The sequence below is a fragment of the Zonotrichia leucophrys genome, chromosome 13 (genome assembly GCF_028769735.1).
Source record: "Zonotrichia leucophrys gambelii isolate GWCS_2022_RI chromosome 13, RI_Zleu_2.0, whole genome shotgun sequence".
NCBI classification, from domain to species: Eukaryota; Metazoa; Chordata; class Aves; order Passeriformes; family Passerellidae; genus Zonotrichia; species Zonotrichia leucophrys.
In genome coordinates this window covers 3,266,135-3,291,815 of record NC_088183.1, presented here as the reverse complement: position 1 = coordinate 3,291,815, position 25,681 = coordinate 3,266,135, and the positions used below count along the sequence as shown (strand labels likewise).

Genomic DNA, 25,681 nt, shown 5'->3' with positions numbered 1-25,681 from the left:
GAAGCGCGCGGCGGGGCGGGGCGGGGCGGGGCGCGCGGGCCGCATGGCGGCCGCCCAGCAGGCGCGGGCCTGAGCGGCGGCCCCGATGGGGAAATACTGCGCCAGCCTGGGCGTCCTCAAGGGGCCCTGGGACCAGGTGTTCGCCGCCTTCTGGCAGCGCTACCCCAACCCCTACAGGTGCGCCGGGGCCCTCCCCGACCCCCGCCTCCTTCCGCCGCTCGGTCCCACCCGGGATCGGTGCCACGCCCGGTCCCCAGCCCAGCCCGTTCCCGGGGGTCCCGCGGGCTCCGGCCGGCGGGGATGGGTGTCCCGCACCCCCGGTGCCCTCCCTGCATTAATCGTTCGGTTCCTGGCGATTGCCAGCCCCGGGTGGAGCTGGCGAGGAGCAGGGCGTGATGTTTCCTTCCCCATTTTAGCAAACATGTCCTGACCGAAGACATCGTGCACCGGGAGGTGACGCCGGACCACAAGCTGCTCTCTCGGCGGCTCCTGACCAAGACCAACCGGATGCCGCGCTGGGCAGAGCGCTTCTTCCCAGCCAATGTCGCCCACTCCGTCTACATCCTGGAGGACTCTATCGTGGACCCCAAGAACCGAACCATGACCACATTCACCTGGAACATCAACCACGCTCGTCTCATGGTAGGCGCTGGGCTGGGCGGTGTGTGTGGGGTGGAGGGGACCCAGCAGTGCCCACGGCCGGGCTGTGCCTCCCGCAGGTGGTGGAGGAGCGCTGCGAGTACCGGGTGAACCCCGAGAACAGCAACTGGACCGAGGTCAAGCGGGAAGCCTGGGTATCCTCCAGCCTTTTCGGCGTCTCGCGGGCCATCCAGGTGAGCTCAAGCAGTAAAGTTGCTGCTCGCCCCTGCTCTACCCTTCCCTTGTGCTGGTTTTACACCCTTTCCCGTTGTTCCCCCCTATCCTCATGAGCTCTTGAGGCACCCAGAACCATCACTGTGAAAGTCACTGTGATTTTTCCAAGCTAGGATAAAGCCCCAGGGACTGTGTGTGTGACAGGGCTCACACCTTCACTGACTTTTCTCTTGCAGGAGTTTGGTCTGGCCAGGTTCAAAAGCAACGTGACCAAGAGCACTAAGGGATTTGAATATGTGCTAGCAAAAATGCAAGGTGGGCACCAAGGGCAGGCTGGGGCTGAGCGGGATGGGTCTCTTGGAGTTAGAGGTCACACTGGGAACACTCCAGTCCATGGGCAGGTTGCTGCTTGAACTAATCTGACTGTGAAATCCTCACCCCTTGCCTTTGCCCTGTGTCTTGGCACAGCCTGCTCTGCCCTGAGTGGATCAGGCCAGCAGTGATTGCAGGGCCGGGCACGGGTGTTGTGCAGGCAGGAGGGGGTGGAACATGGTGACAGTCACGCCCCTGTGGTTCCCCTTCGGACGTGCCCTGACCTGCTGGGGGCAGGAGCGCCGGGCTCATCTTCCTCCCCGTGTGGGGAAGTGCCAGGGTGGCAGGGCCGGTCTGGCCGGCACTCCTGGGGGGTTAATGGCTTCCATGTTGTAGGAGAAGCTCCATCCAAAACACTGGTGGAGACAGCCAAGGAAGCGACCGAGAAAGCCAAGGAAACAGCTCTGGCTGCTACGGAGAAAGCCAAGGACCTGGCGAGCAAGGCAGCCACCAAGAAGAAGCAGTACGTGTGAGGGGCCAGCTGCACCAGGACAGATAGGAGACTCCTTAGATTTTATATTTTTAAAGAAACTGTATAAGTCTGACAATCAGCTGCTGCTTGACCCTTTCTGAGATGTAATTATCATTAAAGAATCTCCTCCCATCTCTGATTTGGCTGAGGCTGGCCTGGCTAGAGCAGAGCCCAGGGCTGCTCTGCACTCTGGGGGTGCAGCTTTCTGCAGGGAAGACACAGGCCAGGGTTTTACCAAGTGCTTTTACTATAAAAGTGTCGGGTCTGTACAAGAGAGCGGGGTGGCTGCAGGAGCAGGAAGAGAGGTTCCTTAATGCACTCATTTCCCCTTCCTGGCGCTCCAGGGGCAGGAGAGCTTTTCTGTAGTCGTGTCTGCAATGGGCAGCACCGCCCTATACCCACACCAGGCAGCCCCCAGACTGCCCGTGGGTGCACAGGGGGAGGCAGGAGAGTGTCCTCAGTGACAGCTGGGCCTTCTTCCAGCACCTCTTCCAGTGCCTTGTGGTGCACAGCAGGTGCCACAGCGCAGTGCCAGCCCCACGCACCCAGTGCCACAGCCAGTGCTACCCAGCCGTGCGGGGGTAGGGCCGGACTCTTGCCCCCATCTGTGGCCCCTTAGCCCGGCAGCTGTGCCGAGGCTGGCCGGGGCCGGGTTTCCAGCAGGAAAGAGGCGGGCAGGCAGCGCAGGGAAGGCAGCGGGCGCCGTCAGGAGGCGGGGCTGTGCGGGCTGGAGTAGCTGTGCTCCCTCCCGGTGCCAAAGCCGGGCAGCAGGTCCCCGCTGAACACCACACCATCCACCTCTACCTCGGCATCCTCTGCGCATGGGGAAGGCCGGGTCAGGCCCTTGGCTGCTCTCCCTCCCTGCCCACCCTCGTTCTTTCTCTCCCCTTTCTTTCCCTTACCTTCCTCGGAGGGCTCTGAGAGCCGGGAGGAGTCCAGGCTGTCAGCCCGTGCCCGTTCCCCATCAGCGGGCACGAGCAGCGACTCCAGCCGCCGCTGCAGGCTCCGCTGCCGGTCCCGCAGCCGGTCCTTGGCCCTTCGTGCCCTCAGCTCCTGCTCCTCCAGCCTCTGTGGGGGCCCGGTGAGCCGTGAGCGGGGACCGAGCTGGGCGGCCTTGTTGCCACCCAGGACCTCCCGAGCGCTGCCGGTGCCACCACCCCGCTCACCTGGATGTGGAGCCGGGCGCGGTGCAGGAGGCTCAGCGTGGTGGAACGGGCCGGCCCCACGCCCAGCGGCACCTGCTGCTTCAGCCGCTCCAGGCAGCACCGGAGCTGGGCTCTCCTGCCAACGGGCACGGCGGGAACGACACGGGGGTCAGCCAGGGGAGAGGAAGGGGCCCTACCACCCCCTGCCCCGCCGCTCTCCCCCCACGCCCCCGTACCTGTGCTTCTCCAGCGCGTTGTGCACCGACCTGCGGGAGAGACCCGGCTGATCAGCACCGCCGCCACCGCCCGCTGCCACCCACCCACCTACCCATCCACCGCTCACCTGACGCTGCCCACGGCCCGGCGCGGCGGCGCGGGGCAGAGAGCGGCGTAGCCGTGTTCGGCCCCGGCCAGGCCGAGCGGGTGCCGGTGCTCGCGGTGCTCCAGGAACTCGGCCGCCTGCAGCAGCACCTGGATGCGGCTGCCCGCGGGCTCCATGGCGGGACGCTGGGGGGGCCGCGCGCCGCGCGCTCATTGGCTGCGGGGCGCCCCGCGCCGCTGACGTCACCTCGGCGGGCAAACAAATTCAGGCGGGAAAGCGCGTGCTTCAAATTTGAATCGGCGGGAGGGGACGGCGCTGGCCACGCCCCCATGCCCGGGCCACGCCCATGTTGGGTTTAAGCAATTGTCACCTCTATGGCTACGCCCACAAAGGCCACGCCCCCAGAGAGGTGCGCCCGCCCACGCGCGCCCGTGCGGGAGCGCGCCCATGTCCGCCCGAGCGGGAGCGCGCCCGCCCCGCTGCCCCAGCCCCTCGTCCCCCGCCCCACCGAGCCCACGCATGTTCCCACACCGGCCGCGCCCACCAGCGCGCCCGGGATCGCCGCGGCCCAGCGCCACACGGCCCAGACAGACGGGTTTATTATCTCTTTATTAAAATCCATGGGGTGGAGGCGATAGGTAGGGAAGGGGAGCGCCGGGCCCCAGCTCCCGGGCACGGCACGGCACGGCACGGCACGGGCGGCCCCGGGGCACCCGCTGTCATGTGAGGGCTGTTTGCACCTTCTCAGGCCAGGCCCCGGGGGGAGACTCTGCCCCGGGCCCAACAGCAGCCAAAGTTCACCTGAAAAAAAACCACCACGAAGCACATTTCCAGCCGGGGGGCAGGTGCACAGCAGCTCACCCAAAGCAGGGCAGGCCAGGTGCTCCAGGAGAGGCGGTCCTGCGCCCACCATCACTCCGCACGGGCTGCCGCCGTGCGTGGGGTCCTGCCCCTGTGCACCGGGGGGAGCCCAACGCCAGGTGGGGGGGTCCTGCCCCATGCCCACCGAGCTCTGAGCACAGCCACGGGGCCGAGGCGCTGCCCGGCAGCCCCGGAGCGGCCCTGGGCACCAGCTGTGCGGCTCCTGCGCTGCAGATCGGGCAGAGGGGCTCTCACTGGCTCCGGGCACAGCGGGACACGGGCGGGAGGTGCGTGCTGTAGCAGTGGGTGCAGACACGGACGGGTTTGCTCTGGCTGTAGTAGGGCAGCACGGCGGTGTTCGGTGAGCAGCGGGCACAGAAGATCTGCAGAGAGGCCAGAGAGGGGCTGAGCAGAGCTGGATCCCTCAGGAACCCCCCATGCCCCATCCCAGCCCCGTCCTACCCTCCCACAGCTGCGGCAGTGGTGCCGGCGGCGCAGCAGCGTGAAGGGCGAGCGGCAGGCAGAGCACTGGCTGCATGTGCTGTCGGGCACCCACTCGGGCAGGGGATGGGCACCTGCTGGGCAAAGCACATCAATAAAACCCCCTCAGCCTGGCTCCCCTCACAGCCAGACCCCTAAGGCAGGATGGGGCAGGATCAGCCCAGCCTCAGCCCCTGCCCCAGAGGCACAGCACCTGGGCAGCTCCTCACCTGCCCTCCGGAGCCTGGCAGCCTCTGCAGGGCTGGAGCACAGCGGGCAGTCAGCCACACGAGGAGCATCTGTCACACGCGAGTCACCATCTTTCTCCTCTGTGGGGACAAAGGTTGTGGTCCAGCCAAGCAGGAGCTGGGCGGGCATGATGGCCACGTTTTTCCCAAGCCTAGGGCTGTGGCCTTGTCTCACCAGGGATGGGCGATGGGCAGGGCAGAGAGGAGCAGTGCCACATGTCCCTGGGGATTACTCACTGTTGTAACTCTGCTCCTCTGAGGGCTCCGCCTGCGAGCACACGATCTTGAAGACCGTTTTCAAGATGCTTCGCATGTCACTGGCAAAGTTGGTCTGGAGCTGATCGGCCACCCCTGCAGCAGGAGGGTGGGGGATCAGGGTGCTGGAGGTATGAGGGTGCTGGGGGGATCAGAGTGCTGTGGGGGATCAGGGTGCTGGGGGATCAGGGTGCTCGAGGTATGAGGGTGCTGGGGGGATCAGGGTGCTGGGGGGGATCAGGGTGCTGGAGGTATGAGGGTGCTGGGGGGATCAGAGTGCTGTGGGGGATCAGGGTGCTGGGGGCTCAGGGTGCTGGGGGATCGGGGTGCTGGGGGCTGGCCTGGGGGTCACTCACTCACCCGAGATGCAGACGAAGAGGGTGTGCAGCATGTCCTTGGTGCTGCTGTAGCGGGAGCGCAGCTCCGAGCAGCGGGCACCGGGGGCGGCACTGACCCCCACCCCTGGGCTGCTCCCCAGGGGCTGGGGGCTGCGCAGGGGGGAGCTGACCATTACACCAGGGATGGTGTGAGATACCCCCGTCCCAGTGGACAGGGATTTGCCATCTTGGCCCTCTGCACACCCTTGATGCCAGTCAGTGCCCAGATCACCCACTGCACTGGGGGGTCCCACTCGTGTCGTGCGGGTGGGGAGTGGTTGGGTGGCATTAGGGACCTCCAGAAGACTGAAGGGAGCAGGAGGGTCCACACTGGGCACAGCTGCCCCCCAGGCTGGGGGCGCCTCTGGACTGCAGGGCTCCTCCTGCTCGGCTGTGCACAGGCTCCTCTCCAGCACGCAGAGCTCCTCTGCTGACAGCACCCGCAACAGGTCCCTGCAGTGAGGGGTTGGCATCAGCCCCATGTCAGGACCCACTGCTGCCCCACAGCCCCACCCAGCGCCCCTCACTGCACACCTGATCTTCTTCAGGAGGTTGTAGAAGGGGCTGAAGACCCGGGACATCTCCTCAGGGCTCCGCTCCAGGCTGAGGGGTCCCTCGGGGTAGATGAGGAGACCACTGTGAGGGGACAGAGCCCATCTCATATCAGGGGTTGCCTGGGAGCCCAAGTCCCCATGAGGAGAAGGGGCTGGTACAGTGCAGGGAACATACCAGGGGCTGCTGCACCCACCTGATAATGGCCAGGCGAGGGATGGTGAACATCAGCAGTGGCTCATAGCCATCGATCATCTCCTGGGTCAGGTAGCCCAGGTGCAGGGCTCTGGGGACACACAGACACCCTTACAGGGATCTGAGTCTAGGGAGGCTGCCCATCCTTGGGGCTGGAGTCCCTGCAGACCCCACCTGACACACAGTGCCCTCACTCACCTCTCCACGGTCTCACAGAAGAGCACAATGATCTCCTGCTGCCTGTAGATCTCATCAGGAGACTTCACTGCCACCAGCGAGGACACGTAGCTGGAGAGATGGGGAGACTGTGAGGCCCCTACAGCCCTGGCACAGCCCACAGGACCCCAGCAGCCTCACCCTGCCCCTTACCTCAGCTCAAACTCTGCAAAGAGCCGGTCGAATTGGATGAGCACAGCCCGGACAGGCTCTGGGTAGGAGCTGGGCTGGCTCAGGCTCTGCTCCCGCAGCACGGTCCGGACCAGCTCCAGGCTGCAGAGCAGATTCCTGGCCTGGGGCCGCAGCTGGGCCCCGTCTGACTCCTCCATCTCCAGGAAGGTCCCAGCCAGGAGACACTGCCGGGACAGGGACTGTCAATGCCGGCCCCCAGGGTCAGCTCCCGTGGCGTGTCCATGGCCCCGGGCTCACCTCGGCAGCAAACAGCATGTGGTTCCCCAGGTTGTCCACCAAGAGCTCCTCGGGGAACTTGACCAGGTAGTCCCGGCTGTGGCGCTGCGTGGGGATGCACTCGTCCATGATGCGCTCCAGGACGGCCAGCAGGTGAGCCTGGGGACGGCAGGGGTGTCACCGCGGCCTCGGGGGGACCGAGTGACAGCGGCCTCCGGGCCGGCCCCGTACCTGGCTGAGGTGGAGCTGGTTGAGGAGCACCAGGTACTGCTGCGGGTCCAGCTCGGCGTCCAGCCCGTTGATCTCGGCCACCACCCGTGTCACCCTCTCGTCGGCAAAGAAGAACTGGGAGAGCAGGCGTGGGTCGGAGCGCTGCGGGAAGGGCAGAGCGGTGATTGATGGCGGGGACACCCTGCATCTCCGTGTGTTGCTCCAGCGGGATCCCAAACTCCCGTTCCCGCGGTCGCAGGGGGATCGGACCCCACGGATCCACAAACACCTATCGGGGCAGGTACGTGGGACCTCCCACGGCAGCTCTGGCTCCTCCCGGAGAGCGCCGCCCTCCCCACCCACCCGTGCCTCAGTTTCCCCGGGGGCAGAGCAGGATGAACAAGCTCAGCCGCATCCCGGCAGCTCTGGCACCGATCCGTGCGTGCCTGTAAACACCGGGAAAGGCCCCCCGGAGTCCCCCCGCTTCCTCCTCCCGCTCCACCACGAGGGACCCCGGCCGCCCCCGCTGCCCCCGGGATGGCCGCAGCTCCCGGATCGCCCCGACGGGCTCGTCCGGGGGCTCCGCCGGTCCCGGGCGCAGAGAGGGCGGCCCGGTCCGACCCCCCCGGTCTCACCTTGGGTCGGCGGAGCCATCGGCGGAGGGCAGCGGGCAGCATGGCGCGTCCCGCAGCTCTGCCGCCGCCCGGCTCCCCGCGCCCGCCGCTCGCCGACGGGGCGGGTCGGCACCGGGCACCGCCCGCGGGGCGGATCGGAGCGGGTCCGCCCAGTCCCGGCACCGGGACGGCCCGTCCGCTCCTCGACGGACCGGTTCTCTGTGATGGGAAGGGTGAGGGCGCGTCTGCCGTGGGGCGGGATGGGTTTCACCGCCGGCTTTCCTTCCCGGTCTTGGTTCCCGTCTCAAATTCCCGACTGCAGCCCTGGCTCTCCTCCCCCGGTTCCTCTCTCCATGCAGCCCAACAATCCGGGGGCAGGGACACCCCGGCGCTTCCCACAGCATTCCCGGGGTGATGGGGAACGCCGGGAGAAGCACCCGCAGGCACCACGGGGTGCGGAGCGGGGTAATGCAGTGGGAAGGGGATAAAGTGGCCCCTCGGTGGGACAAAGAGCAATCAAGTGGCCAAGAAGAGGTGCCGGGGGATATTCGGGGCGTTGGCCACAGCAAACCACCCCAGCTGTGCCAAAGGACGTGTTTGCTCCACACCTGGCACTGCTGGCCACAGGATGTGGGTGCCGATAATTCAGGTGGCTGGAAGCCTAATGGGGTGGAATCATGGGTAAAGAATCCGTGGAGGATGGTTGAACAAACACGGCAGCGGCACCTCCTCGGCTTCAGAAGGTCCCTGAGTCATGGCAGAGCCCCGGCTGTGCTGGATGGGTGCAGGTGTGGGACTGGCCCCGCTCTTGGGGCTCCCTGTGTACCCCTCAGACCCCGGCTCTGTTTTCAGCCATGTCCTGGTTCCCCTGGATGGGGGATCCCTGAGCACACAGTGAGATTGGAGCCCTGCTTGTCCTACAGGCCCCCACAGATCTGGGAACCACAATAAAAGAAGAATAAAGCGATTAGAGAGTGTCCAAAGGAGGCTGCAAAGAGTCTAGAGGGGAAGTCACATGAAAAGTTGCTGAAGTCCCTTGGTCTGTTCAGTCTGGAGAAGAGGAGACTGAGGAGAGACCTCATTATGGGCTGCAGCTGCCTCAGGAGGGGCAGCCGAGGGCAGCTCCAATCTCTGCTCTCTGTGGTAGTAACAGGACCCGAGGGAATGGCTAGAGCTGTGTCAGGGGAAGTTTAGTTTGGATATTAGGAAAAGGTTCTTTGCCCAGAGCGTGGGCAGGCACTGAACAAGCTCCCCAGGGAAGCGATCATGGCCCCAAGGCTCACAGAGATCCTGGAGCATTTGGACAATGCTCTCAGGCACAGGGTGAAATTCTTATGTCCTGTGCAGAATCATAGAGAAGTTTGGAAATGACCTTTAAAGATCATCTCGTTCCATCCCACTGCAATGGCAGGGACACTTTTCACTATCCCAGGTCGCTCCAAACCCCGTCCAGCCCAGCCTTGAACACCTCCAGACCTGGGGCAGCCACAGCTTCTCTGGGCAGCCTGGGTATCTCCCCACCCTCGCAGGGAAGAATTTTTTCCTAATATCTAACCTAATCCTGCTCTCTTTCAGTTCGAACCGAAGGAGCTGCACTCTGATGATGCAGCTGGGGACTCGATCGCGATGCACCCCCGATTTCCCTTTATGACCCGCGGGAGCCTCGGGGCGCGGGGCGGATTCGAACCCGCGGCGCTGCCGCCGCTCCCCCTGCCCGCCAGGGGGCGCAGCGCTGCCCTCACCCAAGATGGCGGCGGCGGCTTCACGTCCCCGAGCGTTTCCCCCCTCCCTCCCTCCCTCCTTCCCGCGGGCAGGGGCCGGACGGGCCGCGCCGCCATATTGGCTGTTGTCCTGGCTGCGGCGGGCTCGCCATGACTCGCCGGCGGAACAAGGCGGCAACGGCGGCAACGGCGACGGCAGCGGCGGCAGGTGGCTCCGGGCCTCGCCGTGACAGGATGGCGGGTCCCGACGTCGGGCCTCCCCCGCCGCCACCACCACCGGAACCGCCCGCCCCGCCTGAGGTGGCGGCGGCGGCGGGCAGCGGCGGGGAGTCGGGCAGAGGCAGCGCGCAGGTACCGGGGTAGCGCTGCGGCGGGCACGGGGCTGGCTCCGAGGGGGGTTCAGCCTGGGCGGGGACGGCGCCCTGCCCCTCGCACCCCATCCCCCCCGGGCCCTGCCCATCCCCGCCCCGACCCCCGGCTCGGAGCATCCCTGCGGATGGGGCTGGGAGCGCTCCCAGAGCGCCCCGCGGGCGGGCCCGGCCCGGCACGGCCCCGCACGGCCCCGCCGCTGGGCGATGGCAGGTGGCTCCAGCATCCTCATTCAGCGCGCTTCTCCCTGCTGGACACACCTGGCTGCCGCCACCTGCTCCGGGCTGTGGGCAGCGAGGCGGGGCTGGGCGCCGGGTGTGGATGTGCTGGTGCATTGGGGACAGCCGCGGTGTCACCAGCCGTGGTGTCACCCGCCATGGTGGCGGTGTCAGCTGGGACACGGGGTGGCCCCGTTGCTCCCCCCTCGCCGTGGGTGGGCAGGGGGGCTGTGCCCCCACTCTGCTCTCCTTGGCCTCTGACCTTTGCTTCACCTTGAGCCTGCAGACGCCATCTGTTTGGCAGCAGCAGTTCAATGCACGGCTCATTGTGGCAGGGCCCCGCTGCGCCGGCAGACAATGGGGGCCCCCTCGCCCGCGCCACGCCGGGCTCGTCACGGCTGTCAGGGCTCCGGCGAGCCCGAGGGATGCAGCCCGGCTCCTGCACGGATGCCCCAGCCTGGCTGTGCCTGTGCAGGGAGAGCGTGAAGCGGCACGGGGGGCTGCACCCCACCCTGGCGCATCAGCACCGCTGGCTGTGCAGAACAAAGAGGCGGGAGAGAGGGCTTGGGGCTCTTGGGTGACACAGTGGGGGCATCTTTGATGGGCGAGGAGGGAGAGCTGAGGCTGTCAGACCCACCCTTCGTATCCCTGTGTGGGATTTCTGTGGGTCTTGCTTTGCCATGCAAGTACCCTCAGTCTCACTGTACCAGAGGTGATGATGGGAGTTGCTGATGGCTTCCCAGCCTTGCTGGTGGCAAGGCTGGCTCTTTGGCATGCTGTGATCTTCCCAGAAGTCCAAACACTCCCAAGCTGGCACATGGCAGGTTGGCAGCAGCTGGTCAGCCTGAGGCTGCTCTGCTCCACTGGGAGAAGGTGCAATACCACATGTAGCCTGTAAGAATTTCCTTGGTTTGGTGTCAGCGTCCTGAGGCCTCCTTCACTGCCCCACATGTGCGCCAGATCACACCTGGGTGACTCACGGTCTGTGTGTCCTTCCCCAGGTGCTGCCCACCGCCAACCAGTCCGTGCAGACCTGCTGCCTGCTCTGTCACCGGGAGCGCAAGGACTGGGGAGGGCCGTCCCACAATGGGCTGGTTTCCCCGGGCGAGAGGCTGCCACCCGACTTCGTGCCAACGCTCGTGCAGAACCTCCTGGGAGAAATGCCCCTGTGGATCTGCCAGAGCTGCCGCAAGAGCGTGGAGGAGGAAGAGCGGCGGGCGGTGCAGGAGCAGGCCCTGGCGGTACGCGCTCACGGGGCTGGGGTTTGGAGGGCAGGGCTGTGGCTGCAGGGACAGGGCACTGACCACCCTGTGGCACTGACTGCGTGTGTGGGTCCCATCCTCACTCTGAGCTGAGTGTCCCGGACATTCCAGCCTTCACTTCCCTGCCAGGGCTGCCTCTGGCTCAGCAGGGACAGGCCCTGTTGGGGCAGTGTGTTGTGCTGTGGAGGCTCATCCAGCAGCTTGGAGCCGCCAGGCTGGCAAGGCTGACAGTGCCACTGCTTTCCTCTGCTGCACGTTGTGCCGCGTCCCCCAGCCCCAGGGCTGCTCTCTTCATGACGCAGAGAGAGGCAGTGGCTGCCAGGGCAAGTGCCTGCCTGTGCGTGGGGTTTGGGTAGAGGAGCTGGTTCCTGCCTGGCTTTATTTAACCCTGCCCTGGTGTGAGTGGGACCAGCACAGGGACACAGCACAGGTGTGTGGCCCTTGGCATGGCGCAGCCTCTGCGAGCCAGGCTGTGTTGGTGTTGGATGGAGGGGGTGTTTGTCACTCCCAAGACAGTGATAAAAGTGGTTCACGAGCTGAGCCCCTGCTGCAATGGAGGGAGTCAGAGCTGACACCTGGGGGCCAAGGTGGCCCCTCAGCCACTTCATTCTGTGTTTTCTTTGATAGGTCTCGTTATCCCACACATCCTGCAAGTCGCAGTCTTGTGGGGGTGGCTCACACTCCTCTTCCTCCTCCTCCTCGTCTTCTTCCTCCTCGTGCCACGGGAACTCAGGGGACTGGGACCCCAGCTCGTTTTTGTCAGCTCACAAGCTCTCGGGCCTCTGGAACTCGCAGCACACCAACGGGACCGTGCAGGGCAGCCCCCTTGGGACTCCCCCAGCTGCACTAGGTGAGCTGAAGCTGGCTGTGGGGTTGAGCAGAGCTTTCTGCCCAGTTCTTGGCTTAGGTGGTTTCCTTGTGGGCAAGGGTGGGCAGGCTGAGCCTCTGAATCTCAGTACCAGCAGCACATTGGGTGAAAAAGGCAGATGGTGCTGGGATTCAGCCCCAGCCCTGGTCTCCTTCCAGGTGACAAGCACCCCAGCCTTGCTCTGTCTACGGAGTGCGCCAGCCAGGTGTCGGCCATGGCGCCGGGGCTGAAGGCCTGTCCCTACAGCCACACGGCCTCTGCCACCTCCAGCACCGCCGCGCCGGGCTCGCCTCTGCCTACCTCACTCGACTTCTGCAAGACGCTGCCGAAGCAGTTCAAAAGCTTGTGCCGGAGGGCCACCCCACCAGGTGCGTGCCCAGGGATGGCCTCGGCCACCCCCTCCCTCCCTGCTGCTCCAGAGCCTTTCCTCTTGCCCTGTTCTCCGTGGGGCAGGAGGACACACTGTGGGGGGGGCACACTGACCCCAAGGCCCTGTGTGAGCAGAGATGGCTTCTATCCCAAGCTGTGAGGAGAAACAGCTTGTGCAAACGTGGTGGGTGGCTCTGAGCATGGTCTTGGTCCGTGCAGCACAGCCAGTGTCTGATTGTCTCTCTGCAGGTGAGGCCTTCCACTCCTCAGAGCATCATCAGCACTCCGACCTCACTGCTCCTCCCAACAGTCCCACGGGCCTCCCCTCGCAGCCCCCGGCGCTGATCCCCTCCAAGCAGACGCCTCCCCACGCGGGGCCCTTCAGCTCCGCGCCGCACATCCCGCTGGGCCCCTCGTCGCAGGCCGGGCTCTTCCCCGCGCCCAGCGCGCAGGCGGCCGCCCCCAAGCCGGTGTCCGAGTCCCCTCCGGCCAGCGCGGCCTCCCACAGCCCAGGGCCGTGCAAGAGCCCTCACCTGCCCCCCGCCAACGTGCCCCTGCTGAAGATGCCGCCGCCGCTGTCGGGCTGTGCTCATCCCTGCAACGGGCACTGCAGCACTGCACTCATCCCTCCTCCTGCCTCCCACCAGCTGCCCAGCACCAACAGGTGAGTAGGGAAATCCTGCCTGCTTCCAGCCTCTCCTTGTGGGGCCACATGCCTTTTCTCCCATCCCTGACCATGGATGCACTTCTCCCTGTGGAGGGACTGACCGCCCTGGCATGGTGGTGCAGGAGGCTGCTGTCTTTGTGGGCCAGTTCCACTGCTGCAGACCGAAGGTGAAGCTCTTTCCCAGCACGTGTTCCTCCTGCTGTTGTCCTTTGGTTCTGTGGTGCAGAAGAGGCTGTGCTTCTCCTCCAGCTAAAAGACCCAAAGGAAAACCCTGACCAACCTGCAGTTGGCCAACAGGATCTATGTCAGTGAGGCCTGTCAGGCAGCTGTGGCACTGAGCAAAGGTCCTCGAGAAGATGAAGCCTTGTTCTGCTCACCTGTTCCTGTGGCCCTCTTTGGGCTGCCTGTGCCCTGGAAGAGAGCACATTGCTTTCTCTCTGCTAATTAGCTCTCTCTGTGGAGAGCCACTCGGGTCCTGAGCTGGATCTTGAGGAATGACACTGTGGGCTGTGCCCTGGTCTCCCTGTGTCTGAGCTGGCTAGCCTGTGTCCTTGTGAGCTGGGCCAGCCTCACAGGGGTTTGTCTGGCAGCTGCACAGTCCCAGTGTTCCTCACCTGTGCTACCCAATTCCCCCAGTGAGTACCATGCTCTGCCCTGCTCCCAGCCCAGGGCCTGGCTTGCTGGGGCTCTGCTGCACCAGCCTCCTGCTGGCCAGAGGCCCTGAGGGCTGGGACAGACAGATTGCTGCTCCTCTGGGCTCCTTGGGCAGCTTCCCCAGAAGACGAGAATGCAGGGGAGGGGGTTTGTCCTGCAAATCCTTCTGCTTGGGCACAAGCTTCCCCAGGAGGGCTGTTCCTACATGCATAGCATGGGGCAATTTCTGAGATATCCTGGTACCTGCTCACCTCTCACCCTTCTCCCCTTCTCCTCAGGGACCCCTCTTGCAAAGGGCACAAATTCCCAAACGGTACCAGCTGCCACCCACCACAGCCCTGCGAGGCAGACGAGGGGCTCGGGGAGGATGAGGACAGCAGCTCCGAGCGCAGTTCCTGCACCTCCTCCTCCACCAACCAGAAAGATGGGAAGTTCTGTGACTGCTGCTACTGTGAGTTCTTCGGCCACAACGCGGTGAGTGAGGTGCTGGTCTGCAGCCACTCCTGGTCCTTGCTTTGCTGGGGAGACATCACTCAGTCCCTGTGCCCAGAGTGGGAGGTGGGCAGGTCTGGCCACAGCTGTTCCCTGCAGGCATGTACATCCCTCATTTCCTTTCTACCCTGCTCATCAGCCTGCTGGTCCCTTGCTCCCGACTCGCAGCCGCCTGCCCGGCCCCAGGGCTCGGAGCAGCCGGCCAAGCCCTGTGGCTTCACGGTGGAAGAGCTCAGTAGGGCTGTGCTGACTTGTCTTGCTGAGACTGCGGGGAAGGGAGTGGCTGGAAGGTCACAGGGGGCTGTTGGGGGAGCTGGGGCTGCCTGCCCCTCATGTCTGGCTGACAGCATTCCCCTTGCACAGCCCCCGGCCGCTCCCACGAGCCGCAACTACGCCGAGATCCGAGAGAAGTTGCGCTCTCGCCTCACCAAGAGAAAAGAGGAGCTGCCACAGAAACTGGGGCACAACAGCAGCTCAGGAGAGCCCGCTGTGGACCACCGCAATGTGGACGAGCTGCTGGACTACATCAACAGCACAGAGCCCAAGCCCTTGAACAGTGCCAAGGCAGCCAAGCGGGCACGGCACAAGCAGAAGAAGAAGGTGAGGCTGGGCAGGGGCTGGGGCTGCAGGAGGAGGGCTGGGCAGGGCTGTGCTGCTGGCAGTGCTTTTCCTTCTTTCCCTTGCATCCATTTGGGTTCTTGAATTCTGTGTCACTCTCACCCAAGGTGGCAGCAGTTCCTGTTCCCATCTAGGGCTCTTCCTGCCTCTGTTCCTGTAGAAGGTTGCCCAGCCCTCCTGGGTGCTTTGGGCTGCCCTGTATGGTCTGCTCTATGTCACATTCTGACACCATGCATCTCTGGTAGGGAGAGGCAGTGCTATCATGGCTCTCTCTGGTGCCTGGTGCCCAGAGCAGCGTCAGGTGTGCAGTGTCCAGCTGTTGCAGTGTCCATGGGGGAAATGTGACAGTTTAGGGGCTGTGGAAGATGTGATGTAGCTGTGCTGAGCAGCTACCCTTGAGTTTGCTGTTAGTCAAAGCTGGAGCAAAGCTCTGTGTCCTGCACCCGTGGTTCTGTGGCCCAGCCCAAATGATCCTCATGGCACCTGTGTTGCAGGAGAAGGAGAAAGCCCAGCTGGAGGCAGAGGCCCAGAAGCGGGCCGAGCGTGCCCCTGCAGCCAGCCAGGCCAGGGAGCCGGCCGAGGAGAAGCTGCTGGAGTGGCCAGAGCTGGAGCTGGAGCGGGTGAACAGCTTCCTCAGCAGCCGGCTGCAGGAGATCAAGAACACCATCAAGGACTCCATCCGGGCCAGTTTCAGCGTCTACGACCTCAACCTGGATGTCAACGACTTCCCCAAGAAGGCAGCTGTCCTGGAGCAGAAGAACCTGCTCTCCAACCTCAACGGGTCTTCTGACCTGCAGGACATAGACCTGGCTCTGGCCCCGCTCAGCCTGGGCCCTGCCAAGAGCCACACGCTGCTGCGGGGCGAGCCGGGCCCCCGATGGGCCGAGGGGCCCGGGGAGCCCCCGCCAGCCCCGGCGGCCGAGAACGGCGTGGTGAAACGCCTGAGCGCCGTGCCCAGCCTGTCCCGCATGATCTGGGTGCAGTCCAAGGCTGCCGACTCGGCTGTGGACGGCCCCGGGCCGGGCCTGGAGCTCCAGGAGGGGCCGCAGCCCAAGGGGCCGGAGCCGCCGGAGCCGCCGCCCGCGGGGAGCCGGCAGAGGAAGAACAAGCGGCAGAACGGGCAGGCAAAGAAAGGAGAGGGCAGCACGGCCATGCCCAGCGGCCAGGCCCGGCTGGAGAGCCCTGCTGGGAAGGGGCAGGTGCTGGGAACCAAGCACCCTTCCAAGGCCAGCGCCCCGGAGCCAGCGCGGGCCAGCGGCTGCGCCGAGCCCGGGGAGGGCGGCAAGGGGCAGCCTTGGGCCTGTGGCAGCGCTGCCAGGGGGGACAAGGAGAGAGCCAGCGAGTGGAAAGGCCGGAGGGGAGAGGGCAAAGCGGAGCTGCCGGAGCTGGCCCCGCAGCAGCCACCTGCCCTGGCCACCCACCTCACCCTGGGAGGCTCCCCCCAGCCCAAGGGCAAGAGCAGGAAGAGCCGAAACAAAGTGGAGAAATCCAATACCTCGATCGGTGAGTGCTGGGAGCACTGCTGTGTGCCACCATTCTCTCTGTGGCCCCTTACCCAGCTGGCAGCCCCTCCCTGCCCTGCAGTGCTGACCCTCTGCTCTGCTTTCCCAGATGATGTGTTCCTGCCCAAGGACCTGGATGGGGCAGAGATGGACGAGACTGACAGAGAAGTGGAGTATTTCAAAAGGTGAGGGGAGAACTACATGGGGCTGAGCTCTGCCAGCAGGGCTTTAGGCATGAAGGGGCTGGGAGCTGGCTGGGGCTGGGGTCACAGAGGAGCTGGGGGTCCCGATGGGCTGGAGGCTGACCGGGGCTGTCCTCTCCCTGCCAGGTTCTGCCTAGACTCGGCCAAGCAGACGCGGCAGAAGGTGGCCGTGAACTGGACCAACTTCACCCTGAAGAAAACCACTTCCAGCGCAGCCCAGTGAGGTGCGGAGGGGCCACCCCCACCCACCCACGGCCGCTCGCCTCTCCTCACTGTGCCCCCCGCCTCACCTTGGTGGGGTCCCCTCCTTCGCGGGGGGCCCCGGTGCTCTCCTGCCCCGCGGGGACCCCCGGGGCTCCCTCCATCCTCCTGCCCCTCCCCGCGGGGTGATCCCGGCCGTCCCGTCCCCCTCTCCGCGCGCACGCGGCTGCCCGTGCCGCGGGGAAGGACCGTGCTGGACCCAATAAAGAACTTTTTAATTTTTTATTTTATTTAAACCCCGGTGTCTGTCTGCTGCTTTCTGCCGCGCCGGGGAAATCGGTGGGAGGGAGGGCGGAGATGTAAAACGCATTCTGCGCAAGTTTGGCCGCCGCGGGCACCCGTCGTGCCGAGTCGCAGCTCCCGCCCAGTGGCGCCTCCTGCGCGTTGCTAGGCGATGGCGCTGTGCGCGATGACGTCACTTCCTGTATGTCTTCCGGGAAGGAGCCATGGAGGCCGCGGCGGAGCGGAAGGTGGGAGCGGGCCCGGCCCCCGGTACCGCCCGCTCCGCGCTCCCGGTGCCGCCCCGGGCTCCCCTCACCACCTGTCTCCCCACAGAGGCAGCGCGAGGAGCCGGCGGACACGTCCGACCTGTCCGGAGAGGATGATGACGACTACGTGCCCTACGTGCCCGTCAAGCAGCGCAAGCAGCAGATGGTAATGGGGTAACGGGGCTGCCCGGGGAGGGCTCCGAGCGGCCCTCCCGCCGCCGGGCTGCTCACTCCGCCTCCGTCCGCGTCCTTCCAGCTGCAGAAGCTGCTGCAGATGCGGCGGAAGGTGGTGTCCGAGGAGGAGCAGCGGGACAGCGGGAGCGAGCAGCGCGGGGACGAGGATGACATCCCGCTGGGACCCCAGTCCAACATCAGCCTGCTGGACCAGCACCAGCACCTCAAGGAGAAGGCGGAAGGTAAGGGAGGGGCTGGTGGCGGCACTGGGTGGCTTTCAGGGGACAGCAAACCCCTCCCTCATTGTTTCTTGTATTCCCCCAGCTCGGAAGGAGTCAGCCAAGGAGAAGCAGCTGAAGGAGGAAGAGAAGATCCTGGAGAGCGTGGCAGAGGGCCGAGGTGGGTGGGAGCTCTGTGTCTCAGATGTGTCCCCAGAGCTCCCAGGGCAGCAGGAGAGCTGCCTCCTGCCTTGGGAGTGCTCATACTCAGGGGTGGGGCTGGAGGTGACAGTGGGTGCCCTCAGCTGGCACTGCCTGGGTTAGCTGAGACATGGTTGTGACAGGGCTCTGGGCATGGCAGCACTGGGTGTTCCTGTGCCAGAGGGGCTGTCTGTGCTGCTGCTCCTCCTCTTCTGTCTCCAGACATGATCTCCCAAGCTGTTTGCCCAGTGAGGCTGATGTGGATGAGGAGAGTTTGCTCTGACTGATGCTCTTTGTTCCTGCAGCTCTGATGTCGGTGAAGGAGATGGCCAAGGGCATCACCTATGACGACCCAATCAAAACCAGGTAAGTTCACAGCACAGCTCAGAAGTTGTCCTTCTGAAACCATCACTTCATGGTGGCTGAAAAGTACTGAAACCCACAGAGTCTTGCAGGAGCAGTGCAGCTCTGCCTCCTCTTGCCTGAGTGACTGGGTTTGTGTCAAATCTGTAAAATTAAACGCTATTGAGTTGCATTGGATGTTGTTTTGTATACAGTAAGGCTTGATAAAGGACATTTATGTTAAACTAGAAGTTCTGAGGGTTGGTCTTCAGGTCTGGGAGGTCACCAAGCCAGAGAAAGAGTCTGGAGGAGCTTTTGGAAGCAATGCTGCTCGAGGCAGCAGTGTCAAGGTCGTGATTGACCAAAGATTGGGCTCAGTGATCTCAGAGATCTTTTCCAACTTCAGTGATTCTGAGGCAGTGTCAGAGAGGTGATTGAGGTGTGTCCAGATGTTTTTGGCACGTTCCATCCACCATCCACAGGCTGTTCTCAGTTGTTATTCATGGAACTGGCTCAGATCTGCTCCTACACTCAGTCCATGGAGCCCCTTGGGGCTTCCCCTTTTATCTGGGAGGATATTGGAGGCCAACAGGGAGTTCCCCTGAACTCCTCCATGGGAGCTGCTGGTTCTGGAGCCCTGGCCTCACTGTGCACCTGTTTGTGTTGCTTCCACAGCTGGAGGGCCCCTCGCTACATCCTGGGCATGTCGGAGGCGCGGCACGAGCGCGTGCGCAAGAAGTACCACATCCTGGTGGAGGGGGAGGGCATCCCACCCCCCATCAAGAGCTTCAAGGAGATGAAGTTCCCAGCAGGTAGGCCAGGAGTGGAGCCTGGAAGGGGTCCCACCTTTTTCCTGGCTGCTGGCCTGAGGGGTGTTTGGCACTGGTGGAGGAGCTGCTGCTGGGACCTGAGTGGGAAAAGAGAGGAAATGGTTCAGGTCATGAACGTGCCAACCTTGTTCTCTGACAGCTATCCTGAGAGGCTTGAAGAAAAAAGGAATCCAGCAGCCAACACCCATACAGATCCAAGGCATCCCCACAATGTGAGTGCTCTGTCCCCATCCCAGAGTAGTGAGCAGTTGTTCCCACTCAGGGATGACAGATGCACCCTGTCACCCTGCTCAGCCCTGGAGGTTTGAGCTGTTCCATGGTGTTCCTCCTCTCCATCAGCCCTGTTTCTCTGGCAGACTCTCAGGAAGGGACATGATTGGCATTGCATTCACTGGCTCTGGGAAGACCTTGGTGTTCACCCTCCCTGTGATCATGTTCTGCCTGGAGCAGGAGAAGAGGCTGCCGTTCTCTAAGCGAGAGGGACCCTACGGACTCATCATCTGTCCCTCGGTGAGTGCCAGGAGGAGGCTGGGATTGAGCTGCAGTGGCAGTTCTGAGTTCTGCCTGCACAGAGGTGTAGGAACAAGCTGGTTTTGTCTCTGCAGCGGGAGCTGGCCCGGCAGACCCACGGCATCCTGGAGTACTACTGCCGCCTGCTGCAGGAGGACGGGCTGCCCCCGCTGCGCTGCGCCCTCTGCATCGGGGGCATGTCTGTCAAGGAGCAGATGGAGACCATCAAACAGTAAGAGCTCCTGGGGGAGTCCATGGGGCTGGAGCTGCTCTGTTTTACTGGCAGGGAGTTAAGGAGTGGCATCCTGCCTTGAGGAGAACATTGGGGTGGAAGCTGTGTGCCAGGGAGGTGTCCTGCACGGGGCAGGAATGCCAAGGGCCTGATGCAGCCTCCTCTCACCCCACAGTGGGGTGCACATGATGGTGGCAACCCCCGGGCGCCTGATGGACCTGCTGCAGAAGAAGATGGTGAGCCTGGACATCTGCAGGTACCTGGCCCTGGATGAGGCTGACAGGATGATCGACATGGGCTTTGAGGGGGACATCCGCACCATCTTCTCCTACTTCAAGGTACTGAGCTGCCACAGTAGGAGCACCCTCAAGCTCAGTCCTGCATATGCCAGGTTGGGTGAGTGCTGAAGGCTTCCTCCCTGTGCAGGGCCAGCGGCAAACCCTCCTCTTCAGTGCCACAATGCCCAAGAAGATCCAGAACTTTGCCAAGAGTGCCCTGGTGAAGCCCATCACCATTAACGTTGGGCGAGCGGGTGCTGCCAGCCTGGATGTTGTGCAGGTGAGGTCTTTGGGTGCTCCCTCATGCCTCTGTGGGAGGCCAGAAACATTCATGAGGGCACTTAATTCCTTCCTCTGCCAGGGAGCTGGGGTTCATGGCCCTCCTTCCCAGCTGAGGGATTGCAAGTGGTGGCAGTTCCTCTGCTGCCTGACCCATGTCTCTGCTTGTTCCTAGGAGGTGGAGTATGTGAAAGAGGAGGCCAAGATGGTGTACCTGCTGGAGTGCCTGCAGAAGACCCCTCCACCTGTGAGTATGCTGGGGACAGTGTGCTCACCCTGGGGCATGGGGGAGTTGGGAGGAGGGACCCCTGTGCGGAGTGGACACGGGACTGAGCCATGCCGGGGATCAGCAGTGCTGTGTGCTCTGCTCAGCATGAAGGAATGGGCTTCCCCAGCGGTCTGTGCTGGTGCCAGCAGTGCCAGTCTGCAGAAAAGGCTCTGCTATGATGTCTGTGCTGCCCCAGGTGCTGATCTTCGCAGAGAAGAAGGCAGATGTCGATGCAATCCACGAGTACCTGCTGCTCAAGGGCGTGGAAGCTGTGGCCATCCATGGAGGGAAAGGTCAGTGAGGGTCCCAGAGAGGCCTGGGCTCCTGTGTGACCCCACTCCTGCCAGGAATGTGTGTGGCCATGGGAGGTGCCAGCCTGGAGCAGTTGTTGATGGTGTGAGGAAGGGCTGTGACAGTGTCAGGAGTGAGCTCCATGTTGTACACAGCAGGTCCCCATGGGATGTAGAGACCCCTCTGCGCCCTCATTGGCAAAAAGGCTGCCCGAGGAAGCAATGCTTCACTCTGAGGCCACAGTGTTTGCTGCAGAAGGTAGGGCTGGGAGCTCTGCCCTCACTGATCTGCTCTGCTGGGCCTTTGCAGATCAGGAAGAGCGGACAAAGGCCATTGAGGCCTTCCGGGATGGGAAGAAGGATGTCCTGGTTGCCACCGACGTCGCTTCCAAGGGCCTGGACTTCCCAGCCATCCAGCACGTCATCAACTACGACATGCCAGAGGAGATTGAGAACTATGGTGGGCACTGGGCCTTGTGGGAGGGGTCTGGAGGCCAGCAAGGCTCTGTGCCTGTCCCTGCAGTGTCCTGGGGCAGGGATGGGCTGTCACACTGTGCTCACCCGGGGCTGATCCTGTCCCTGTCTCCACAGTTCACCGCATTGGGCGGACGGGCCGTTCAGGCAACACTGGCATTGCCACCACCTTCATCAACAAGGCCTGTGGTGAGGAACAGCACGGGGCTGGGGGCAGCTGGGCAGTGCCAAGGGGGTGTCCTGAGCAAGCAGGATGGCTTTGCCTGACCTATGTCTCTGCCCGCAGATGAGTCAGTGCTGATGGACCTGAAGGCTCTGCTCCTGGAGGCAAAGCAGAAGGTGCCACCTGTGCTCCAGGTGCTGCACTGTGGGGATGAGACCATGCTGGACATCAATGGTGAGAGACCCCAGGCTCACACAGGGACCCCCGTGGGGCTGCTGCAAAACCTGGGCTCCAGATGGGACCCTCTAGCTCCCAGTGCCACAACACTGGGGAGACACTGGTGTAACTCCTTTGCTCTGGGGTGGGAGCTGCTGTTCTGGCATGTCACTGTCCTGGCCCTGACCCCATCTCTCCCGTTGCAGGTGAGCGGGGCTGTGCCTTCTGTGGTGGCCTGGGCCATCGCATCACCGACTGCCCCAAGCTGGAGGCCATGCAGACCAAGCAAGTCAGCAACATCGGCCGCAAGGACTACCTGGCCCACAGCTCTATGGACTTCTAGCCTGGAGGGTGTGCTGCTCCTGGGTGGGCCTGGGCTTCCTGTCAGCCCAGGGGCCTGTCTTGCACTGCTTTGTGTGGGCCCTTTTCCAGAATTTTGGTCACTGGGACTGTTGCCAGCTCAGCCTGACGAAGCTCCTGTTCCAGAAGGAAATGTATGGAGCTGTGCTGCAACAGCCCATTACATCAGGGTGTGTTGGGCAAGCAGGTAGCAGTGCCTCAGGGCAAGAGAAAGCCCCAGGTGGGGCAACTGCTCTGCTGCCTCTGCCAGCCCTGTGCAGTGGTGGGGTCAGGGTCTTGTGCTGCTCCTCACAAATCCCCCCATTTTCTCTGAGCCCATCTCCCTCACCTGGATTTGTGCATTCTCTGGTGGCTGTTCTGTCTGCCCAGCCGTGCTGGGAGGATGCAGGCAGGGTGAGGTGGAGCGTGCCATGCTCATGTCAGGCGCTCCCCGAGGTGCTTCCTGTGCTCTGCCCCCGCGTTCTGCCCCACTGCCCTGCTCTGAGGGGGAGGGGCGGGCACACGGACACCTCCTGTGGCCCAGCCTCTGCCCCCCATCCCACACCCCAAAAAGGGGAAGTCTCTGTGAGACGGAAGTCTGCCCCATGCCTTTCCTTCGACTGCAGCAGTCACATTTTCTGCGCTGCGGGTAGCCAGAGTCCCTTATCCTTGCGCTGGCTGCCAGGGTGAACTGGGCCCATGGAGAGACCAGTGAAGGATGGGATCCTTTATGTGCAGCACACCAAATTTGGAAAGGTAAAGGGTGGATTTGGGGTTGGTAGAGGGTTTGCCCTGATTTGTCATGAGGCTGGGCCCTCAGCAGCCTGGGAAGGGGTGACTGGAGCCAGACCCATTGGAGCTGCCCTTGGGGGAGCCCTGGGCTCAGCAGCTCTGTAAGTGGGGCTTTCCCGTGGGGCTGAGGGGACTCATCTGTGTGGGCACCCACTCTGGCTCTTGCTTGGTCACCGCATGAGTCTCAATGGAAGAATAAACACACGTTAATATGGCGCAGCTCCAGCGTTTGTGTGTGTGTGTGTGTGAGTGGGGCCCTGGGCCAGCACGTGGCACGTGTCCTTGTGCCCTCCATCGGCCTGGCCCTGCAGGGCCAGCACCATCCAGTGACACCCTCGTGGCTTGGGCTGCTCCTCCGTGCCCTTGGAGGGGGCACTGAGTGCCACAGCCCTTGGGACAGGGTATGGATGACACGGTGAGAGTACCAGGGGTTGGGCCAGCTCCAGGGAGCTGTCGGGTGTTGGCGAACTAGGTCGTGCTGGTCACGCCATGGCAGGGTGGCCATGTCCTGTGAGGGTCTCAGTGGATGTGTGGGGCTGCAATCTCACTCTGACCTCCCTGCTGAACAAGAACCAAGCCCTGGAAGCTCAGCAGGCAGCGCTGTGTGTGAGGAGCTGGTGCCCTGCCATGGAGGAGGCAGGTGGGCTGGGGGTGGTGGGTATTTTGGGTGCTTGGCTGCATCTGGTTCCTGCAGGGCAGAGGCTCTGTGCACTTTTGAGGTACATGGTGGCACGCGCCCCCGCTATCCCATGACAGACTGGGAAGGTGCTGGTGCTGCAGAGGCTCCCCTGGGAGGAAGCAGGCTGCTCAGCAGATGTGAGGCTGCCAGCAGGAGCCTTTGCAGCTCAAAATGGCTTTAATTTGCATCAGGGTCTGTCCTGAGAACAGCTCGAGAGCTCAGCTGCAGGTTGACAGGCCAGCACTTGCAGGAGGGAACAAAGAGCAGGACCTGGTGCTCAGGGAGCCAGGAGTGAGAGTGACTCACCCAGTGAGCCATGCCAGGCCCGCTCGGGGCAAGGCCCCCCTCAGCCCAGCTTCGGGCCTGCCCTGCCCCACAGTTCAGGATCTGTGCTGGCCCCTGTTCTCGGTGCCCTCCAACAACACCTGGCAGGTGTGGGCTGGGACTCCCGTGTGCCCCTCGTGCCCTGTATGGAGGGCAGAGCTGCCAGATGCAGCAGCCAGCTCTGCTGACCTGTTTTTTCCCTGCCTTTGCGCTTTTAATGCATAGAGGTCCTGGAGGAAGATGCGAGCCCAGCTGTTCGCTGCCAGCCCGTCTGGCGTGGCCCGCATGGAGAAGTTTGATGTGCGGGATGATGGCACGGTCCCAGAGAAGGTGTCCCTGCAGTGCTGTGCCCGCCGTGTCATCCGCCTCTCTGACTGCGTCTCTGTGGGCCCGGCGGGCACCCAGAGCTGCCCCAAAGCCACCGCTGCCTTCTACCTCACCACCACAGAGAAGAGCTATGTGCTGGCAGCTGAGCAGCGTGATGAATGGATCACCCAGCTCTGCCAGCTGGCCTTCCAGGTACCAAGGGGTCTGGCAGAGCCAAGAGCCCGACTTGGGTGAGCTGGAAAGCTCCAGGGCAGGCAGGGAATTTGTGCTCCCCCCACTTCTGTCCCAGGTCATACTCACATCCCTTTGTTTCAGGGTGGAAAAGAGACAGTGCCGAGTAGTGCCAGGACCCAGCTCAGCCCCGCTGTCCCCATGGAGGAGAACTCTCTCTACTCATCCTGGCAGGACCGTATGTGCAGGGGTGGTGAAGAGGGCCGGGGTGGGCTGCAGCTCAGTGCTGCAGTGCTAACCCCTGGCTTGTTTGGCTCCCACAGTGACTGAATTCTTGGTGCTGGTGGTCCAGACAGACGCAGCCACCCGCTGTGGGCTGCACGGGCATTACCTGCTCTCAGCCCTTCCCCAGAGCTTGACGCTGAAGGACCCCCAGTCCCGCCAGCCCCTGCTCACCTGGCCCTACCCCTTCCTTCGCAAGTTTGGCCAGGATCAGGTGAGTCCCCCGCTCCCTTCTTGGGGCTGTTGCCTGCCCAGGGTGGGTGGCAGCCCCTCACTCTCCCATCTGACCCTGCAGGCTGTCTTCTCCTTCGAGGCTGGCCGCCGCAGTGACTCCGGCGAGGGCACCTTCACCTTCAGCACCCCACGGGCCCCTGAGCTCTGCCGGGCTGTGGCTGCTGCCATTGCCTGCCAGCAGCAGGGCAAGGACACCCTGGAGCCCAGACTCTTCTGTGTCTCAGAGCCCCAGCTCTTTGCACAGAGCCTTGAGCCCCAGCCCTGGGGGCCTGGGAATGATGATCCCCAGCCCAGCTCAGCCCTCGGGGGGACACAGCCTGCCTCCCACCCCCCTGCAAACCTCCTCCACTTCACCCCACCAGAGCCAGAGGCCTCATGCCCCATCGTCTATGCCTCCATCGCCCGGGGCCAGCAGCCCCTCTTTGTGTCAGGGCAGCCAGGCTCTGGGGAGCCCTGGGCCGTGGGGAAGCCGCTCCCTGAGCATCTGTACGAGAACATCTTCACTGCAGAACCACGTCCAGCCGGGGCCCAGGAAGAGGAGGAGGAAGGGCAGTGGGAGCTGGGGTGCCGACAGGCCCCCGAGGGCCACAGCAGTGAGGGGGGGCCCGTCTATGACAACCGGGCCGCCATGGCACCGACCACCCGCGCCGCGGGCTGGGGGCGCGGAGGGCAGGAGGCGCTGTCAGGGCGCTCCGGGCACAAGCCGCACAGCACCCTTCGGGCCAAGCTGGTGCGGCTGCTGAGCCGGGAGAGCCCCGGAGCGCGGGACTGGGCTTGATGTGGCCGGTGCCGGTCGGTGCCGTTTGGTCAATAAAGGCCCTTCCCG

General features: G+C 63.8%; 6 protein-coding genes across 7 annotated transcripts; 4 read left to right on the top strand and 2 right to left on the bottom strand.

Annotated features, from left to right (window-relative positions):
• Nucleotides 1–16: 16 nt before the first annotated feature.
• On the top strand, nt 17–1,796 carry PRELID1 (PRELI domain containing 1). Its single transcript, XM_064724733.1, has 5 exons — nt 17–177; nt 417–642; nt 720–833; nt 1,050–1,128; nt 1,522–1,796. Exons 1-5 carry the CDS (start codon nt 86–88, stop codon nt 1,656–1,658), a joined length of 648 nt encoding a protein of 215 aa, XP_064580803.1. The 5' UTR covers nt 17–85; the 3' UTR covers nt 1,659–1,796.
• Nucleotides 1,797–1,881: 85 nt separating this feature from the next.
• On the bottom strand, nt 1,882–3,325 carry MXD3 (MAX dimerization protein 3). Its single transcript, XM_064724734.1, has 5 exons — nt 3,146–3,325; nt 3,039–3,068; nt 2,824–2,938; nt 2,560–2,725; nt 1,882–2,472 (listed from the first exon to the last, which is right to left on the bottom strand). Exons 1-5 carry the CDS (start codon nt 3,298–3,300, stop codon nt 2,363–2,365), a joined length of 576 nt encoding a protein of 191 aa, XP_064580804.1. The 5' UTR covers nt 3,301–3,325; the 3' UTR covers nt 1,882–2,362.
• A 400-nt stretch (nt 3,326–3,725) lies between these two features.
• LOC135453682 (lateral signaling target protein 2 homolog) lies at nt 3,726–7,678 on the bottom strand. Of its 2 annotated transcripts, none has more exons than XM_064724964.1 (12): nt 7,562–7,678; nt 6,948–7,088; nt 6,738–6,875; nt 6,462–6,664; nt 6,291–6,380; nt 6,094–6,183; nt 5,880–5,981; nt 5,329–5,798; nt 4,951–5,064; nt 4,696–4,794; nt 4,448–4,563; nt 3,726–4,368 (listed from the first exon to the last, which is right to left on the bottom strand). In XM_064724964.1, exons 1-12 carry the CDS (start codon nt 7,601–7,603, stop codon nt 4,237–4,239), a joined length of 1,737 nt encoding a protein of 578 aa, XP_064581034.1. In that variant the 5' UTR covers nt 7,604–7,678; the 3' UTR covers nt 3,726–4,236. The 2 variants fall into 2 exon arrangements, with proteins under 2 accessions (XP_064581034.1, XP_064581035.1); XM_064724965.1 differs by having other exon boundaries at nt 4,448–4,560.
• Nucleotides 7,679–9,366: 1,688 nt separating this feature from the next.
• On the top strand, nt 9,367–16,949 carry FAM193B (family with sequence similarity 193 member B). Its single transcript, XM_064725175.1, has 10 exons — nt 9,367–9,612; nt 10,850–11,089; nt 11,738–11,960; nt 12,137–12,346; nt 12,597–13,011; nt 13,947–14,142; nt 14,524–14,760; nt 15,273–16,281; nt 16,390–16,465; nt 16,610–16,949. Exons 1-10 carry the CDS (start codon nt 9,412–9,414, stop codon nt 16,704–16,706), a joined length of 2,904 nt encoding a protein of 967 aa, XP_064581245.1. The 5' UTR covers nt 9,367–9,411; the 3' UTR covers nt 16,707–16,949.
• Nucleotides 16,950–17,148: 199 nt separating this feature from the next.
• DDX41 (DEAD-box helicase 41) lies at nt 17,149–23,057 on the top strand. Its single transcript, XM_064725074.1, has 17 exons — nt 17,149–17,214; nt 17,300–17,398; nt 17,489–17,648; nt 17,731–17,805; nt 18,131–18,191; nt 18,843–18,979; nt 19,137–19,209; nt 19,354–19,507; nt 19,603–19,739; nt 19,915–20,077; nt 20,166–20,297; nt 20,472–20,543; nt 20,761–20,857; nt 21,165–21,314; nt 21,446–21,517; nt 21,615–21,725; nt 21,914–23,057. The coding sequence occupies exons 1-17, from the start codon at nt 17,191–17,193 to the stop codon at nt 22,048–22,050; spliced, it is 1,854 nt and encodes a 617-aa protein (XP_064581144.1). The 5' UTR covers nt 17,149–17,190; the 3' UTR covers nt 22,051–23,057.
• Nucleotides 22,746–25,633, top strand: DOK3 (docking protein 3). Its single transcript, XM_064725075.1, has 5 exons — nt 22,746–22,802; nt 24,067–24,360; nt 24,484–24,577; nt 24,663–24,835; nt 24,917–25,633. The coding sequence occupies exons 1-5, from the start codon at nt 22,746–22,748 to the stop codon at nt 25,631–25,633; spliced, it is 1,335 nt and encodes a 444-aa protein (XP_064581145.1).
• The last annotated feature ends 48 nt before the right edge of the window (nt 25,634–25,681 follow it).